Source organism: Haliotis asinina, chromosome 14 (assembly GCF_037392515.1).
Source record: "Haliotis asinina isolate JCU_RB_2024 chromosome 14, JCU_Hal_asi_v2, whole genome shotgun sequence".
Taxonomy (NCBI): domain Eukaryota; kingdom Metazoa; phylum Mollusca; class Gastropoda; order Lepetellida; family Haliotidae; genus Haliotis; species Haliotis asinina.
Window position 1 is genome coordinate 493,822 of NC_090293.1, and position 20,174 is coordinate 513,995.

General features: G+C 39.8%; 1 protein-coding gene across 2 annotated transcripts in view; it reads right to left on the reverse strand.

Moving 5' to 3' along the window:
• Window positions 1-12,157: 12,157 nt before the first annotated feature.
• LOC137261714 (uncharacterized) overlaps window positions 12,158-20,174 on the reverse strand; it is a 31,018-nt gene continuing 23,001 nt past the window's right edge. For both annotated transcript variants that reach the window (XM_067799497.1, XM_067799498.1), the window contains exons 2-3: window positions 15,429-19,529; window positions 12,158-13,978 (exon numbers count right to left, since the gene is read on the reverse strand). In XM_067799497.1, coding sequence (XP_067655598.1) covers window positions 13,936-13,978; window positions 15,429-19,282 — 3,897 coding nt within the window. In that variant the 5' untranslated portion in view covers window positions 19,283-19,529 and the 3' untranslated portion in view covers window positions 12,158-13,935. The remainder of the gene's footprint in view (window positions 13,979-15,428; window positions 19,530-20,174) is intronic.

Below are 20,174 nucleotides of genomic sequence, written 5' to 3' on the forward strand. Positions count from 1 at the left end.
GATGTAGTCACTGTGCAACCATTATAGACGTTTATCTTATTTGTAGCAGGCGGTTCTACAAGGCAGGTAAAGCAGGTAAGATGTAGTCACTGTGCAACCATTATAGACGTTTATCTTATTTGTAGCAGGCGGTTCTACAAGGCAGGTAAAGCAGGTAAGATGTAATCACTGTGCAACCATTATAGACGTTCATCTTATTTGTAGCAGGCGGTTCTACAAGGCAGGTAAAGCAGGTAAGATGTAGTCACTGTGCAACCATTATAGACGTTTATCTTATTTGTAGCAGGCGGTTCTACAAAGCAGGTAAAGCAGGTAAGATGTAATCACTGTGCAACCATTATAGACGTTTATCTTGTTTGTAGCAGGCGGTTCTACAAGGCAGGTAAAGCAGGTAAGATGTAGTCACTGTGCAACCATTATAGACGTTTATCTTATTTGTAGCAGGCGGTTCTACAAAGCAGGTAAAGCAGGTAAGATGTAATCACTGTGCAACCATTATAGGCGTTTATCTTATTTGTAGCAGGCGGTTCTACAAGGCAGGTAAAGCAGGTAAGATGTAGTCACTGTGCAACCATTATAGGCGTTTATCTTATTTGTAGCAGGCGCTTCTACAAGGCAGGTAAAGCAGGTAAGATGTAATCACTGTGCAACCATTATAGACGTTTATCTTATTTGTAGCAGGCGGTTCTACAAGGCAGGTAAAGCAGGTAAGATGTAATCACTGTGCAACCATTATAGACGTTTATCTTATTTGTAGCAGGCGGTTCTACAAGGCAGGTAAAGCAGGTAAGATGTAGTCACTGTGCAACCATTATAGGCGTTTATCTTATTTGTAGCAGGCGGTTCTACAAGGCAGGTAAAGCAGGTAAGATGTAATCACTGTGCAACCATTATAGACGTTTATCTTATTTGTAGCAGGCGGTTCTACAAGGCAGGTAAAGCAGGTAAGATGTAATCACTGTGCAACCATTATAGACGTTTATCTTATTTGTAGCAGGCGGTTCTACAAGGCAGGTAAAGCAGGTAAGATGTAATCACTGTGCAACCATTATAGGCGTTTATCTTATTTGTAGCAGGCGGTTCTACAAGGCAGGTAAAGCAGGTAAGATGTAATCACTGTGCAACCATTATAGACGTTTATCTTATTTGTAGCAGGCGGTTCTACAAGGCAGGTAAAGCAGGTAAGATGTAGTCACTGTGCAACCATTATAGGCGTTTATCTTATTTGTAGCAGGCGGTTCTACAAGGCAGGTAAAGCAGGTAAGATGTAATCACTGTACAACCATTATAGACGTTTATCTTATTTGTAGCAGGCGGTTCTACAAGGCAGGTAAAGCAGGTAAGATGTAATCACTGTGCAACCATTATAGACGTTTATCTTATTTGTAGCAGGCGGTTCTACAAGGCAGGTAAAGCAGGTAAGATGTAATCACTGTACAACCATTATAGGCGTTTATCTTATTTGTAGCAGGCGGTTCTACAAGGCAGGTAAAGCAGGTAAGATGTAGTCACTGTACAACCATTATAGACGTTTATCTTATTTGTAGCAGGCGGTTCTACAAGGCAGGTAAAGCAGGTAAGATGTAATCACTGTGCAACCATTATAGACGTTCATCTTATTTGTAGCAGGCGGTTCTACAAGGCAGGTAAAGCAGGTAAGATGTAATCACTGTGCAACCATTATAGACGTTCATCTTATTTGTAGCAGGCGGTTCTACAAGGCAGGTAAAGCAGGTAAGATGTAGTCACTGTGCAACCATTATAGACGTTTATCTTATTTGTAGCAGGCGGTTCTACAAAGCAGGTAAAGCAGGTAAGATGTAATCACTGTGCAACCATTATAGACGTTTATCTTGTTTGTAGCAGGCGGTTCTACAAGGCAGGTAAAGCAGGTAAGATGTAGTCACTGTGCAACCATTATAGACGTTTATCTTATTTGTAGCAGGCGGTTCTACAAAGCAGGTAAAGCAGGTAAGATGTAATCACTGTGCAACCATTATAGGCGTTTATCTTATTTGTAGCAGGCGGTTCTACAAGGCAGGTAAAGCAGGTAAGATGTAGTCACTGTGCAACCATTATAGGCGTTTATCTTATTTGTAGCAGGCGCTTCTACAAGGCAGGTAAAGCAGGTAAGATGTAATCACTGTGCAACCATTATAGACGTTTATCTTATTTGTAGCAGGCGGTTCTACAAGGCAGGTAAAGCAGGTAAGATGTAATCACTGTGCAACCATTATAGACGTTTATCTTATTTGTAGCAGGCGGTTCTACAAGGCAGGTAAAGCAGGTAAGATGTAATCACTGTGCAACCATTATAGGCGTTTATCTTATTTGTAGCAGGCGGTTCTACAAGGCAGGTAAAGCAGGTAAGATGTAATCACTGTGCAACCATTATAGACGTTTATCTTATTTGTAGCAGGCGGTTCTACAAGGCAGGTAAAGCAGGTAAGATGTAGTCACTGTGCAACCATTATAGGCGTTTATCTTATTTGTAGCAGGCGGTTCTACAAGGCAGGTAAAGCAGGTAAGATGTAATCACTGTACAACCATTATAGACGTTTATCTTATTTGTAGCAGGCGGTTCTACAAGGCAGGTAAAGCAGGTAAGATGTAATCACTGTGCAACCATTATAGACGTTTATCTTATTTGTAGCAGGCGGTTCTACAAGGCAGGTAAAGCAGGTAAGATGTAATCACTGTACAACCATTATAGGCGTTTATCTTATTTGTAGCAGGCGGTTCTACAAGGCAGGTAAAGCAGGTAAGATGTAGTCACTGTGCAACCATTATAGACGTTTATCTTATTTGTAGCAGGCGGTTCTACAAGGCAGGTAAAGCAGGTAAGATGTAGTCACTGTGCAACCATTATAGACGTTTATCTTATTTGCAGCAGGCGGTTCTACAAGGCAGGTAAAGCAGGTAAGATGTAGTCACTGTGCAACCATTATAGACGTTTATCTTATTTGTAGCAGGCGGTTCTACAAGGCAGGTAAAGCAGGTAACATGTAGTCACTGTGCAACCATTATAGACGTTTATCTTATTTGTAGCAGGCGGTTCTACAAGGCAGGTAAAGCAGGTAAGATGTAATCACTGTGCAACCATTATAGACGTTTATCTTATTTGTAGCAGGCGGTTCTACAAGGCAGGTAAAGCAGGTAAGATGTAATCACTGTGCAACCATTATAGACGTTTATCTTATTTGTAGCAGGCGGTTCTACAAGGCAGGTAAAGCAGGTAAGATGTAGTCACTGTGCAACCATTATAGACGTTTATCTTATTTGTAGCAGGCGGTTCTACAAGGCAGGTAAAGCAGGTAAGATGTAGTCACTGTGCAACCATTATAGACGTTTATCTTATTTGTAGCAGGCGGTTCTACAAGGCAGGTAAAGCAGGTAAGATGTAATCACTTTACAACCATTATAGACGTTTATCTTATTTGTAGCAGGCGGTTCTACAAGGCAGGTAAAGCAGGTAAGATGTAATCACTGTACAACCATTATAGGCGTTTATCTTATTTGTAGCAGGCGGTTCTACAAGGCAGGTAAAGCAGGTAAGATGTAATCACTGTGCAACCATTATAGGCGTTTATCTTATTTGTAGCAGGCGGTTCTACAAGGCAGGTAAAGCAGGTAAGATGTAGTCACTGTGCAACCATTACAGACGTTTATCTTTTTTGTAGCAGGCGGTTCTACAAGGCAGGTAAAGCAGGTAAGATGTAGTCACTGTGCAACCATTATGGAAGTCTATCTTATTTGTAGGAAACGGTTCTACAAGGTAGGTAAAGCAGGTAAGATGTAATCACTGTGCAACCATTATAGGCGTTTATCTTATTTGTAGCAGGCGGTTCTACAAGGTAGGTAAATCAGGTAAGATGTAGTCACTGTGCAACCATTATGGAAGTCTATCTTATTTGTAGCAGGCGGTTCTACAAGGCAGGTAAAGCAGGTAAGATGTAGTCACTGTGCAACCATTATGGAAGTCTATCTTATTTGTAGCAGGCGGTTCTACAAGGTAGGTAAAGCAGGTAAGATGTAATCACTGCACAACCATTATGGAAGTCTATCTTATTTGTAGCAGGCGGTTCTACAAGGTAGGTAAATCAGGTCAGATTTTAGGGCGACCTTGGGCCTCAAAAGGTCCATGTGTAACCAACACTTAAGAAACTGTTACATTTATGAATATATATATAAATGCCATACTTCCATACACGGTTCTTTGCATGCAACAATACATTAACTTATCACAGAGTTTTGGGTTAATTGGAATTTTATCATTTTTTTATTATTTATTTTTTTAGGAACAGTTTCTTTGAGATCCTGAGGGTTTTCACATGACCTGGACATTCAGTGACAGAGTACTGAATTGTAAACTGTTTGTACTGGACCAGCGGTGTTGTATCTGCCTACAGTAAGGTCGACTTTCACATGCTAATTAAGAAGCATTCCTATACCCCATGCGATTTAGTAGGTGTTATGGTATCTTTGAGATTGCACGTCCTTATTAAAGTACCGATTCTGCTGGTACTTTCTTTAGGTTTAGGAAGTTCGGAAAAGAAATGATTCATCATTATATTAAAGAACAAGCGGCTTCCAAAGTTGCCCTGTTGAGTGTCATTTACAATACAGTCATATAATATGACATCACTTTATCCACTGAAGTATACGTCCTTATACTCCTAATTCTTGCAGTTTAAATACAACTACATTTCTCCATTCACATCATATGTCTTTTCAATGTCTAAAAACGCGCACAACTTATCTCTGTTTGTGTTTCGCTTTGTTGTCATGACCTATAGAAGAGCAAGTCCTAAAGCCACACTGTAACCGTTAATAATTCAGGTGATTCTAAGCAAAAACTCAAACGCTTTATGACCAACCTTTCCATGATGTACGCAGCTGGTTAGAAGTGGAGGCATTTGGCCAGTACGAAACAGGACGTGACGTACACTACTCAAAAAAAAAAAAAAATAGAAGAAGAAGAAACGCATAGGTAGTATTTTTCTATGTAACTTTTGAAATTTGAACCATCGGTGTCTATGTAATCAGTGTATGTATGGTGAACGCTGTCTGCAAACATTTCCCAGTTTGAATCGTTTGTCATAGAGGACAACTCGCAAAAACGCACCAAAATCTATTTTCATTAGTAAATACAATAAATTGTGAACGGGAAGAAATTCATGCGTTTCCTTTTACACGCACTTTCGATGCATCATTGCCAATAGAGCGGAGGGTTTCCATGCTCTTGCGACAGTTGACAATCCTAAGTTTGGTGCTAAAGTAATGCCTAGACTTTATGAGGCTCAACGCAACAATGCGATTGGTCATTTGGAGGCTGGGGAGTCTCAGTCTGCGATTGCAAGGAAACTGAATGTATCACAGAGTACCATAGCAAGACTTTGGCATCGCTTCCAGCAGCAAGGGTCAACACATGATTGCCCCAGTTCAGATCGACCCCGTGTGACCACGCCCGCTCAGGACAGGTTTACTCAGCTCCGACATTTGCGGGGCAGGTTCACCACAGCATCCTCCACAACACTAAGTAGTTCATCAGACAGATGGGATGTGACATGAACCATATCACCAAATAGCTCATCAGACAGATGGGGCGTGTGATGGACTGCTTGACGAAGTTCTTAATGAGACAGATGGGACAGATGATAAAGCACTTCACCTAGGTGTTCATCAGGAAATGTCACAAAAGAACTTTTTGCAGTTCAAATTCCTAGGTATTATTTTGTTTCTATTTTCTTCTGGAATGAAGGAAAACTCAAAATGTTATAAATTATATGTATTTATTACTGTAAATACAGCACATACGTAATCATGCATATTTCACGTATATAAATGGTAAATGATCAACATGTCTTGTCATCAGCAAGGTTCCCTGGACATATCAGCCTAAAAATAAAATCTCTGAAAATTGTAACATTGTTAAACACAGTTGGATCAACTGAATGGTTGGTGATAGGATTTTGATTTGTCTTTATTTACATTCCACTCAAAACCCCACAATGTGTGCAAAAACAAAAAGTTATAGAGTGGAATACTGAAGGAAAGGTAAACAGTAGATAGGAACAAGGTGACATTACGCTGGGGCATCACAAGTGCTTATATGCCATTTCTGAAAAGTGCAATCTACACCTGGTCATCAGATACATGTCTATAAATAGGATGCAGTAACAGCACATATATTCAGTTCAAGCAGTCTCCAACAACCTGCATTTATGAGACAATTATTACCTGAACTAACTGACAAAAGTGAATCATGTCATTATAACAGTAGTGCTGAGATTGGGAGTCCATAGCACTGCCTCCACCCATGACTAGTGGTAGTATTAGTACTACTGATGCACTGCAACATAAATCACGTCTGTCGTGATCATTTCATCATGGAAAAAGATTAAAACATTTTATAAAATACAAAAACAGATGTTGAATAATTATGTTGAATAATTACTTTAATATACAACATATAATGTTCATGGTTCTGTACTTACAGATGTGCACAGGTGTGGCAGTTACTGATGTTCATCTGACTGTCACTACACTGAAACTGGATGAAAAGACTGACCTGATAAAACAAGCTTGTTGTAATAACCAGTGCAATTGCCTATGACTGTGTCCTCAATGCTGTAACCATGGAAATTACATTATTGTCCTCATCTATGCAGTGTCTTACATATTACAATAACTGAGTGACCACATTCACAAGTTGATGCCATCGACAATCTGTTACTCACAGTGTAGGGCAATTCAAATGTTACCTATGCTATGTAATTTTGCAATTGGCCAAAACTTTTTCTGCATCCAGAAGTCAAGTGTAAACTTAGCATGTCTGTATACCTCAGAATATTTCTGTCTATACACACTGTATTGCAAAATAGGAGTGTATGCACCATATGCAATTACAATCTTTCACAAACAAAATATATCTAGTAGCACAAGACAGCGTTGTAAGTATGTTGTTCCTCAACCTTTCCCACAATATGTGTCAATTTACATAACATGTCAACAGACCTGAAAGTTAGGTTCATATACAGGATCCCTCATGTAATATATGTGTCACACATGTAACACATTGCAATATAACACAATATGTGTGTTATATGGCAATGTATTACATGTGTTACACATATGTATATATAGACATATAGTCTGGTTCATAATTATTGAGAATTTTTCTTCTTACTTTGAGCTATCCTAACACCTCAACCGATTCACTGATACTTAAAACTAAGTAATGGTATAAGGGAGGTAACTCATCTTGGCCTACAGAGTATAGTACAATTAGAGTTACCTCCCCTGAATCTGTAGCAGACGTCATTTTCCTCAGCACTGTCAACAATGTCTGCTGAAGATAAAAGAAGGTTGATTTTTGAGTTGTGTAATCAAGGAATTGATGATGTAAATACATTGGCAGAGAGAACAGGAACTCCTCTTTCTACTGTGTATAGGATTAGGAAGAATTTTAAAGAGGGAAAGGATTTGGGGCACCAGAAAGGAGCAAGGAGACCCAGAAAATTGGACTTCTCAGATCGCGTCCGCCTGGGAATTTTAGCGTCTAAAAAGCAAAGGGCAAGCATCTCCAACATCAGGTATGAAATGATAGAAAGGGGATCAACAGTTGTATCAAAATCTACAGTTAGAAGAAATTTGATTGATCTTGGATGGGAGAAAAAGACTGGAATTACTTCTCCTCTCATGAAACAAGAACATAAAAACAGGCGTGTTGAGTGGTGTTTGGCACATGAAAACTTTGACTGGGAAAATGTGATTTTTACTGATGAAAGCTCAATATGGGTATATCCCAATAATGTGAAAATATGGACAAAGTCTGCGTCAGCACCGTTGTATCGACGACCTAAATACAGCCCAAAGTTTCATGTATGGGGAGGGATATCCTTATTAGGAACGACCCCGCTGTGTGTGTTTGAGGGAAATCTGACAAGTCAACGCTACACTAACATATTAGATAATTTTCTCCTTCCAAGTGCACATGTGTTTTATGGAAATGACTGGATTTTGCAGCAAGATAATGATCCTAAACACACCGCAAAACATGCCAAGCAGTGGTTTCAGGAGAAAAATGTGACTGCATTACCATTTCCTGCATATAGTCCTGACTTAAATCCCATTGAGAACATTTGGGGGATGATGAAGGAATGTGTGAATCAAAAGGGGTTGACAAAAATTAAAGACATGAAGAGAGAAGTGGTCCGATACTGGGACAGCATAACTCACGAGACACTAACCTCTCTGATAGGAAGTATGCCTACCCGTCTTAGACTGTGCCGTGAAGCTCAAGGAGACTTGATAAAATATTAAATTGTTACCTACACAACATGAAAAGGTCAGTTCACTTTCACAATACATTCAATTTTACCTGATTTGTTCTCGTTTAATAATATGAAATGCTTTAGCTATTCTCAATAATTTTGAACCATACTGTATATATAGACATATATATAGACATATATATACACACACACACACACACATATATAGACATATATATAGACACACATATATAGATATATATATATATATAGACATATATATATATAGACATATATATATAGACATATATATAGACACACACATATATATGCGTGTTTGTGTGAAATACATGGCCATATAAATGTAACACATGGCCACATATATGTAGCAAATGGTTAAATATCACTCATGTAAAAACTCTCTGTATAATACATATGCAAAACAAGACCATTTATCACATATGTAAAATATCACCATATATCATACATAAAACATGACCAGGTTACCAGTCACGTAAAACATGGCTATGTACAATCTGTCTATATATCACACCTGTGTAATATGACCATGTATTTCAAGTCTGATTTGTTTACTGATATCATATGATCAGTTGTGTAGATCTGAATCCTAATAAAGAACATATAGAGCATTTATTTGATGTTCTTACAAGAATATATCTGTATGATACAGTAACCATAAGATGAAGATGATATATCAGTAAGGAAGGTTATATACATGGGATACAGACACACACACAAACACACAGTGTGGTCAGGTATGATATAATCAGTGAAGAGGGTGAAGTATCAATAGGGAGGTTGTATACATGGACTATAGACACACACAAACAGTGTGGTCAGGTATGATATAATCAGTGAAGAGGGAGAAGTATCAATAGGGAGGTTGTATACATGGGATACAGACACACACACAAACACACACAAACACACAGTGAGGTCAGGTATGATATAATCAGTGAAGAGGGTGAAGTATCAATCGAGAGGTTGTATACATGTGATACAGACACACACACAAACACAGTGTGAATTTGTATATATGATATAATCAGTGAAGATGATGTATCAATAGGGAATATCTTTAGATTAATCACAGCTGATGGCTATGCACAAACAGAATAGGACTGTATGTATATATCGGTTGGCAATAAACATAGAATATAAATGCTGCTTTACACTATTGTTTCTAGGTTAGGTCCTGTAGGCTTATACCACCCTGATATGACTGTGATTCTACAGTGATCACTAAAACACAGCACCCTGTTTCTGGTACACTATACTACATCACATCTAAATATGACATGGCACAAATTGTCAAGTTCTAACACATCGCCAGTATCCATAACTTGTTGCTTAGTATGAAGATACTGATAAATGTACATAGCTTCTGCAATACTCTCCTCATTAAATGAAAAACTTTTCAATTCTATTCTCTCAATCAGAAATCATAAAGTTTAGGCATTTACAAACTCTATACTTAACTGACACTTGAAAACACTGAAGCATATACTTCTGTTACAAAAAGCAGAAAAACTAATTAGGGTATATGGACTATAAGTCAATGTCATACAAACTGAACAGGAATAAGGCCTTTCGAAAACAGCTGAGCATCAGTCCCAGGCTTGTTGTCAGTTTTAGATGTCTGTACTTATAGTGTGGCTGGCATGTCAACAAGGTGTGTAGTTGTCATATTTGCTGTAATCACTGCCTCATTGGTACTAACCAGTCAGGGCTTATTTAACCATACGAAGGTACCTATATCTGTTCCTGGGGCAATTGGCATAAGTGTTCCACACTGCTATTTCATGAATACACAAAAACATGGGTTATAAGCATTTCCTGCTGGTTAGGCTTTGGGTACATACTTCTTACTAGGATTTCCTGCAGGTTGGGCATGGGGTACATATTTCTTACAAATATTTCCTACTGGTTGGGCATGGGGTACATATTTCTTACAAATATTTCCTACTGGTTGGGCATGGGGTACATATTTCTTACAAATATTTCCTACTGGTTGGGCATGGGGTACATATTTCTTACAAATATTTTCTACTGGTTGGGCACGGGGTACATACTTCTTACTAGGATTTCCTGCAGGTTGGGCATGGGGTACATATTTCTTACAAATATTTCCTACTGGTTGGGCATGGGGTACGTACTGCTTACAAATATTTTCTACTGGTTGGGCATGGGGTACGTACTGCTTACAAATATTTTCTACTGGTTGGGCATGGGGTACGTACTGCTTGCAAAGATTTCCTACTGGTTGGGCATGGGGTACGTACTGCTTGCAAAGATTTCTACCGTTTGGGCATGGGGTACGGACTGCTTACAAATATTTCCCAATGGGTGGGCATGGGGTACGTACTGCTTACAAATATTTCCTACTGTTTGGGCATGGGGTACGTACTGCTTACAAATATTTTCTACTGGTTGGGCATGGGGTAGGTACTGCTAACAAATATTTCCTACTGTTTGGGCATGGGGTACGTACTGCTTACAAATATTTCCTACTGGTTGGGCATGGGGTACGTACTGCTTACAAATATTTTCTACTGGTTGGGCATGGGGTACATATTGCTTACAAATATTTCCCACTGGTTGGTCATGGGGTACGTACTGCTAACAAATATTTCCCACTGGTTGGGCATGGGGTACGTACTGGTTACAAAGATTTCCTACTGGTTGGGCATGGGGTACATATTGCTAACAAATATTTCCCACTGGTTGGGCATGGGGTACGTACTGCTAACAAATATTTCCTACAGATCAGGCATTGGGTACTTGCATGGAAAAACAGTAAATACAACCACTACAGGATGCGAAAATGATTCAGTTAAATACAGTTATACATCAACTCCAGTTGGAAAAGTCCACCTCTTACATTTTAATTGCTCTTTACTAACACTAACCCTGGTCACAAGGCCGCACAAAGTATGTGATCTGAAGTACCAATTGTTTACTTCCATTACTGTTGATGTTAACTGAGCTTCAAATTATAATGTATTTATGCTAAATAAATATCACATCTTTCAATGATCTTTTTTCGAAAAGTACACTTTTTGAGTTTTTCTATGACAAACGAAGTAGCATCAGCAAATGTAAGGTGGCATGTAGGAGGACATATCTCAATAGGTAGCAGTGGCAGTAGCCAATCATAATCATGGATATGTTTATGCATAAATGTGTCAAAAAAAGCTGTAAAAAATTAAATATTGTTTAAATGAAAGATTTTTTCTGTGAAAATACCATTAGTTGAAATATTGAAAATATTTTCACTGAAACAAACTTGCCTGACCTATTTAATATCTTCAAAGAGGTACACAGTAACCCTTCACATGTCTTACACACAATGCAGGAAGGTTTTAAAGGTAACATGCAACCAAGAAATCAAGCATAATTAAAACACAGTTATCACGTATTCATGATATGTAAAATGAATTGCTGATTAAGAAAAAAAACAATAAAATTATAAGCATAAAATTGCCATGTGGTCAGTGATTGAAGACATGCATTGCATATTGTCATTAGCAGACAGGTTGCCAGACATATAGGTGTCAATAAACTAGACATGGACTTTTCTCTGTGACAGAGTCTGCTTATAGCAATGAACATGTTTTTTTAATGTAACAAGTAGATAATTAGCTTGTTTGTATACACAACCAAGATAAGACTACTGCTCACGACCTCATAGTCTGGGCAGGCATACTGTTTCAAGCTCCATGAACCTATTCACTTATTTACTGTGCATGTGCTATAAGTGCAGTGCAGCATAGCTGTTGAAAACACTTTTTCCCTCAGCACTGGGGGAAAATTAGTGAATCATTTGAACTCCTATTTCACAGGCTTTTTTTATCACATTCTTTTTTTCAACTTTATAGGTTGAATTGTCATTATTGGTGATCTGTTTTGTTAAGTGCATACTGAAAGGTATCAGAATCTGCAAAGTTGTGTTTTGTGATGCATGTGACCTTTAACAAAATTGGAAACAGATGTATCACACTCAGAAAGGAATATCAACAATTGGCAATGTAAGGTTGCCCCTGCTTATCAACATGTCACACATTTGATGTTGATCGGACAAAACACACAATGGGTAGGTATGGGTCACAAACATTTTATACAAGACCACAGTTAGGAAAAGGACAAACAGATACACAGCTAAAAAAGTATGATTACAACTCTAATTGATGAATCTGTCATCATAAAAATAATTGCATGCACTTACTGGAAAAGAATGTAAATATAATCTATTCATATTGCACATTGATCCTTCAGTGTAATTACAACAAGTGTTCACACACTTTACATTTTACTTGTCAGAAATCATAAATTCAGGTGTTTCTAGTTCAGGCCAGACCAATCACATTTCTTGGATCATACTAGTGAGAAGCCAGTTTTTATCATACTAGTGATGGGCCAGTGTAGATGATACTAGTGGCAAGCCAGTGCAAATCATACTAGCGGCAAGCCAACCTTTACATCAAGATCATCTGTTGTCATCTGTTATCGTGGCATTTCTGTCAGCTGTTGCAAACATTCATATGAATCGATACTGGGAATACCAGTGTTAATTCACGTTACATACGCTGGATTCACAAGTCAGATTTACTTCACCAGCTAGTAAAGTGGGAGTTTTCTGAAAGCTGAAATGATGAATTATTTCATCAACATTCTAGAAAACCTTAGTACATGACGAGCATTTCTATGCACAAACTTAATGTCTGTATACATTCTGAAAAAGTTTGTAGACATGTTACATATAGTGTGTATACATTCCGTAAGTGTATGTACACATGCAATATAATGTCTGTATACTTTCTGAAAGTGTCTGTACACATGCGTCATATTGTCTTTATACATTCTAAAGTATGTATACACATGCAAGATACTGTCCATATACATTCTGACAGTATCGTTCCACATGCAACATACTGTCTGTATATATTCTGAAACTGCCTATATTCATTCTTATACACATTTGCTTGGTTCATACGGACTTTGATCAAAGTCTTAGCAAGCATCACTACCTTCCTGTCGTCCAGTGATAGGTTACAAGGTTCACTGTATGGATGCAGCCAATCAATCATGAGAGTGTCTTTATGCATGAAAAACAAGCCTGATTTAAAAATCATCTATTTAATGATGCACTATGTCCTCACTCCTGTGTGGTGGAAGTCTGAATGCCAGGATGGCGTTCCACTTTGCAGTATGTTCCACGCAACATTCCACACATATCAGTTTACCATAATGATGAAAGCAAGCACTGACCAACTGCCTGATGATAAATATCTGCTTCTCCACATCCCATATGACAAGCCAGACAAGCGATTTGCTTCTACACATCCAAGATGACAGGTTGGACTGGCAGTCTCCTTCTACACACCCAGATGACATCTGCTTCTCCACATCAAAGATGGCAAGCCAGACTAGCGATTTGCTTCTACACATCCAAGATGACAGGTTGGACTAGCAGTCTCAAAGATGACAAGCCAGACTAGCGATTTGCTTCTACACATCCAAGATGACAGGTTGGACTAGCAGTCTCCTTCTACACACCCAGATGACATCTGCTTTCCACATCAAAGATGACAAGCCAGACTAGCGATTTGCTTCTACACATCCAATATGACAAGTTGAACTAGCGATCTGCTCCACTTGAGCTATCCTCCTCCCGTGGAGACCTTTAACAAATATTATTGCAAAATTTGGTCAACTCAGTATTCCACAGAATATAAAGCCACACATTTGATCAATTTTTGTTCACAGACAAGCTGACCTCTAGCATAGGAATCAATGGTTACAATGTGAGAAAAATATTAACGTATTCAAAGAATTGAGGTGGCCGAGTTTCAGAACCCAAATGACCGGTTACACAACGAGTGTTGTTCTTCAAGGTGTTGTTCTCATATCATTTGTTCTTTCAGAGGCATTTCAGAAGTTGTAAGGATGAAGGAAAACCAAGTTAACCAAGGATAGTCAGCTTCTTTATTGCGATGAGTTCGGCGTAGGTACTAACTCACTTATCAAGCAAGTGACAGACTGGGGAGATGAGCCACTGGCCTTTGTCACGATTCATGGTGGGGTTGAAGCGTTGGTTGTTAATGGCTTTAAGGAGTTTCCTAATGTTGTAGTCTGCTTGGTTGATTTCCAAGACACTGACGTTGTTCCACAGGATGTCATGGTCAGGGTTGGCCAAGGTGTGGGAGGCTATGGAGGATTTGGATACGTTTTCCTGGACTCAGGTTTTGTGTTCTTTAATTTGTAATGGGAGCAAGCGGAATGTATCACCAGTGTTGGAGTCTCCACATTCACAACATCTCCCCAGCCTATCCCCACATAATCAAAGATCAGAGCCAGTAATTCACCCATGGATTCCAGGCTTCCCTTTGTGTATTGTAATCACAACTGTAAACATCAACCTGCTAATTAATTGTATAAACTCTACTGTAATCACAATTAATCACTATGTAATTCAGCCTACACTGTCCAAATCACTCACAGATATCCAAAGTATATCAACCTTGTTCCATGAAATATACTCAGCGAGCAGCAATGTATATATCCCCCATCTTACAAAATTCTTGTATCACTTGCCTGATAACGGTATCAGTACCTATGCCGAAACGTCACCTCATCACAGAAAGAAGTTGACTATCCATAGCACATGGTTTTCCCTCATATCAGTTGGTGTTATTTGTTTGCTGTTATAATCACATTTACCAATTTTCGTGCTCTATGATGACAGCCTGTTGACAATAAAGTCTGGACCAGACAATCAGGATATCAAAAGCATCAATCTTCAAAACTGGTATGCATTCATTGGATCAGGCAGTCAGTGAAGCAAGGGTTGCTGAAGACCAGTACCAACCCCTAGGTTTGCAAGTTTGCTTATTTGGAATATGGCGGATTTGTATCAACATTTAAATCATTACTCACGCACATTGTGCCAGTGTACTACATAATACACTTTTCTGATATTTTATCTGAGAACCACTGAAATTGCTATCCACAACAAACAGCATCTGCACCATGAAAACAGGCAAACTAGGCTAACTATACAAATCTCAGGGTCAGGGTTAGGGTTAACCTTAACCCTGACTAGACAAAGTTGGATAGTGTAAACAATCTCACCTCTGTAAGTGTGTTGGCAGTCCTGGAACGTGGTATGCAGTGTACACAGACCCTCTAACACTACCACTTTTCAGGTAAGCATTGTGTTGTTGAACCTGTGGGATGTCTCGAAAGTCCTTTACATGAACCCTGACAACATGATCCCGACTTGTACGAGCTGGGGATAACCCACTGGACAGATCCTCTTCATCACTGGAGTAGTACATTGGGTTTGATCTTTGCTTTGCCTTCTCAGACAGGGAGGGCATTGATGGTGCATGCAGGGTTGCTGACTGCTGGTATTCCTGCAGCAGATTGTTTATCTCACTAGGATCATGCTGTCGGTCAAGACTACAGAAACTTTGTGAGAGTCCTTTGGCACCAAGAAATTCCATCATGTTATGTTTCTGAGTAGGCATTTGATTATCATCAAGACTCCTTCCTTGGAACATCCTAGTTAGGTCTGGGCCATTAGTTGTGACATACATGCTCTTTAGTTGTCGAGACTCAGATGAAAGTTCGGGACCACTGTACATGGACTTGCTTGGCCTTGGCTGTGCAGAATGACTAACTGAATTTAACAAGTGTGCCCATTGTTGAGAAGATGTTGGAGGCTGGACACCATTCATCCTCATCAGATTGCTGAGGTAGTTAATATCAATCGAGGTAAGGTTGGGCATAGTTGGCACATTGGCTCCATTACTGAAAGGTGTGTCGAGCATCTGGGGGACAGCAGGCTGACCCTGATTCATCACATGAGGGTAAAGCTGAGGCTGGCCTTTATATTCAGGCAGGTTGTAACTGGGTAAGCCTCCAGCTGGTGGAAGTGGGGGAGCACAGATGGTGGAATCTCCACTTGACACATTCTGCTGCAAAAACTGCAGCTGCTGTTGGAAATGAGCTGTCTGGAGACGTTGGAAGCGCTCCTCCTGTTCCAGAGCTTTAAGTCTCAACATCTCCCTTTCCATCTCAAGCTGTTTGTGTTTTTCCATCTCAATCTGACGTTCTTTCACTTTGATTTGTTCTGACATAAAAAGGTCCCTTGGGTCTCTCTCTTGGTTAGTAGTAAGAACATACCCATTCTTCTTATTCTTCTTCTTATAAAGTCTCAACCCCTCAGGTTTTTCAATACCTATATTTCCACGCTGTAAAGAATTAGTTTGTCCTGGGAGGTACCCATTCAGTTTAGGTCTTAACATTTCCAAATGGGAGGATATCCCTGGTGTTTGTTCAACTTCCTCTTCATCAGAGCTCTCCTCTTCTGAAGTCAGAATATTACCTTGTGACAAACGCCTTGCTAGTGGTCTCGGTGGTCCATTCAGCTCATTTGATGATGCAGAGAGATGCCAATTTGAGGGAGGAGGTGGAGGAGGAGAAGCATCTGTTGACTCAAAATCCATCGACTTCTGCTTTCTAAGCAGTTTCCCTGAAGCTCGACTTAAGGAACCAAAAGCATTCCTAACACTTTTGTTTACTGTCTTTTTTAATTTTCTAATGCTACCATACTTATGTTTATCATCATTTGATGATTCAGACTGTTTGCGGATATATTTTCCTTTACTGTTTTTCTTTAATGCATTGAATTTGGTTGGAACTATGGATGACTTGAAGCCTTCAGATGTACTTCTTTGATGAGAGTATGAAGTGTGTCTGTCTTCAATGTCATCATCTGATCCAAGATCATGCTCTGGTGTCCAGTCTTCTGAGAAAACTCTGCGATGTCCTGGAGATTTGCTCTCTTTAGATGACAAGTCATCATCCTCATCAGTCTCATGACTGGAAACAGATTCTGGAGAATGTGATCTGCTACTACTGATCCATTTCTTGTCTAAGTCTTGACTCAACTTTCTCAGTATCTCAACTGATTCACCATGCTTCTTTTCTAACCTAGTAGTTATATCTTCTTCCTCTTCTTGCTCAAGATACTTCTTCTTTCTCTCTTCTTCCTCTTTTCTTTTGAGGTCTTCCTCTCTCCTCTTTGCTCGGGCTTCATAAGCCCTAGCTAACTGCTCACGGAATATTTCATTTTGATACTTAGGCTTCTGTAGATTGACTGTTGGTGGCTTTGGTTTCAATACAAGTTCATTTTCAGAATATCTTTCACTCTCATCATGTCCATTAACAAGAGAATTGAGCCTTTTTTCAGGGCTCTTTGATGTTGGATTATTCACAATTTCATCTTCATGATCACTTTCTAAACCGTCATCATCTGAATCAAATGGTTTGCTGTCAGTAGTTTCACTTGAAATGAGCACATCTAGTTTACTAATAGCTTGTTTTTCTTCCTTTTCTTTGTCACTAGGTGTCACTGATTTACCAGAGACTGGAGGTGGAAGCGAAGTTGTCAGAGGAAGGGCTGAAGACTGAGTAGGTGCTGGTGACATCACAGTGGGCACTGATGCAGGAGGAGAAGATAAATATGGTTTAGGAGCTGGCACAGGACCAGGATCAGGAGCAGTAGCATCAGCAGGAGCAGTAGCATCAGCAGGAGCAGGAGCAGGAGCAGGAGCAGGAGCATCAGCAGGATCAGGAGCAGGAGCAGGAGCAGGAGCATCAGCAGGATCAGGATCAGTAGCAGGAGCAGGAGCAGGAGCAGGAGCAGGAGCAGCAGGTACAGTAACAGAAACAGTAGCTGCTGATGATGGCTTACTCTGAGTAGGAGCCAAAATAATGCTGGTGACATTGCTTGGGGGTGGTGGAGCTGCCTTTGTCTTGGTGCTGGGGATGGAAGCATTTGATGCTACAGACAACCGACGTTGGTGCTGCTTCAGAACTGGAACTGGAGGCTCATCCATGTCATAGTCAACAGGAGGCTCATCAGTGTTATCCTCAACTTTAGTACTTGGAGGAGGAGGTGCTCTCTTCTTCTTTCGCTTACTCACCCCCGTTTCAGAACTAGTGGTGCTGGTACTACGTGTGGACTCACGCGAAGCCTGCCGCAGAAATGGATTATATTGAATATTGCTATTATCGGCCAGATCAGTTTGTAGTTTGCCTACACTGATACCAGTTTTTCTCTCTAATTCTTCCAGATGTTTCTGTCTCCGATGTTCAGCCAACTGGGCATATGTCATATTGTATGTAACATCAATGTCAAAGTTGCTTCTTACAGGCAGTGACACACCAGCTGGAACTGCATTAGTGTAAGGTTCTTTCCTCCAGTTATCATACAAATGATCTCTAGTCTCTGCCAGACTCTCTCTTGGGTCTTCAAAAATAGTGTGTTCCTCATTTATTAAACTCATTGTCTTTGAAGGATGACGCCTATGGCCACGAGGTTTCATTGGTGCACGATCAAGTGAATGAGTCCTTCTCAGTCTGGAATCAGAAGCCTGTCCTTTCGAAAGATCCTCATCTGAGGCAGATGCAGAAGTATCAGAACTACTGGGTCTTCCACTGGGAACAACATCATTGAGATGTGTAGATACAGTTGTATCAGTCTTATTGTCAACAATTTCAGCCTTATTGTCAACATGTATCTGTTTCTCAGTCTCAACAGCATTCACGTCCCTGCCTAAAGTGGTCAGTGATGTCTCACATTTATCACTTATCTTGGCATTGTCATCGCTAACATCCATGTCCTGCTCTCCATCTCTCTGCCTGACTTTATCTGAATCACTTTTGGGGAACAAATCTGCAAACTCGGGATGCTGCTTTGACATTTCCTGTGACACAGGTCGCAGTTTCTTTTGAAGCAGTTCCCCAACAGGAAGAACCCTATTTTCAGGCACAGCATACTTTGGGTTCTTGGATGGAGGCCGAGGACGCTTGGGTGGAGACGATGGACGAGGAGGAGGCACCTTCTTCACAGGAAGAGGCTGAGCCTGGACATAGTGTGGAAGGGTCTCAAGCTGAGCACTGCCTGACTGACCCATACTGACTTTTATAACCTGTACACAAACAGAAGATTACAGCAGGCAGTTGTTCACATAATTGTAGCATCCATATAAACTGAGAGAAATGGAACTGGCACCCTCAAATATTGTTGATTGATATCTTGTCAATGGAATAAATGATCATATAGTGGCTTGGTTGGGTTCGAAAGTGTCCAGCAGGCCCTTGCTTCAACTAAATGAAGCATGATGAAAGCGTGGGTACAGGTGCAGGATCAGAGATGAAAATCTGGAATGAAAATATATAACATCAAAAACAGAAGAGAAGGAAGAGTGTATGAGTAAGTTTTGATTGATTAAGTGACCTGTAGTCCATGTAAATATAGGACCTTCAAAAACCATTTCTGATTAAAGAAACACTAAAACAGATGTCATCTCTCATACGTGAGTAACAGCTATCAAATGCAACAATTTACATATGTCATCATGTGCTGGAAATAAGTGTGACCATATCAACATGACAACTTGCATGACTTTGGTGTAATACATTGTTTGGTCACCTGCAGAAGGGGGGTGATAGTCCATGTGTTACAACTGAAGGAGAAATATTTGTATTGTCATTGACTCTGTGAGTAACTGGAAGCCCAAGGGGATCAATAATTCAAAATCTATTTATATACCTAAAGTGTATGTTATTTTTCTGACGTACACAAGCACTGGACTTCCTGGTACACATGTTAAATCACACCATGGTAGTTCTTAGTACGTCCTGACCCGTCCTAAACATAATTGTCTCAGACGAGATAGGACGTGTAACATTATGATGCTCATTTGATCTTAAACAGTTCCCAGTACATATGTTTTGTCTTCATCACATCACCAGACAGTTGGTATTACATTTAGACTGAATTACCATGTGAGGACAACATTTTCA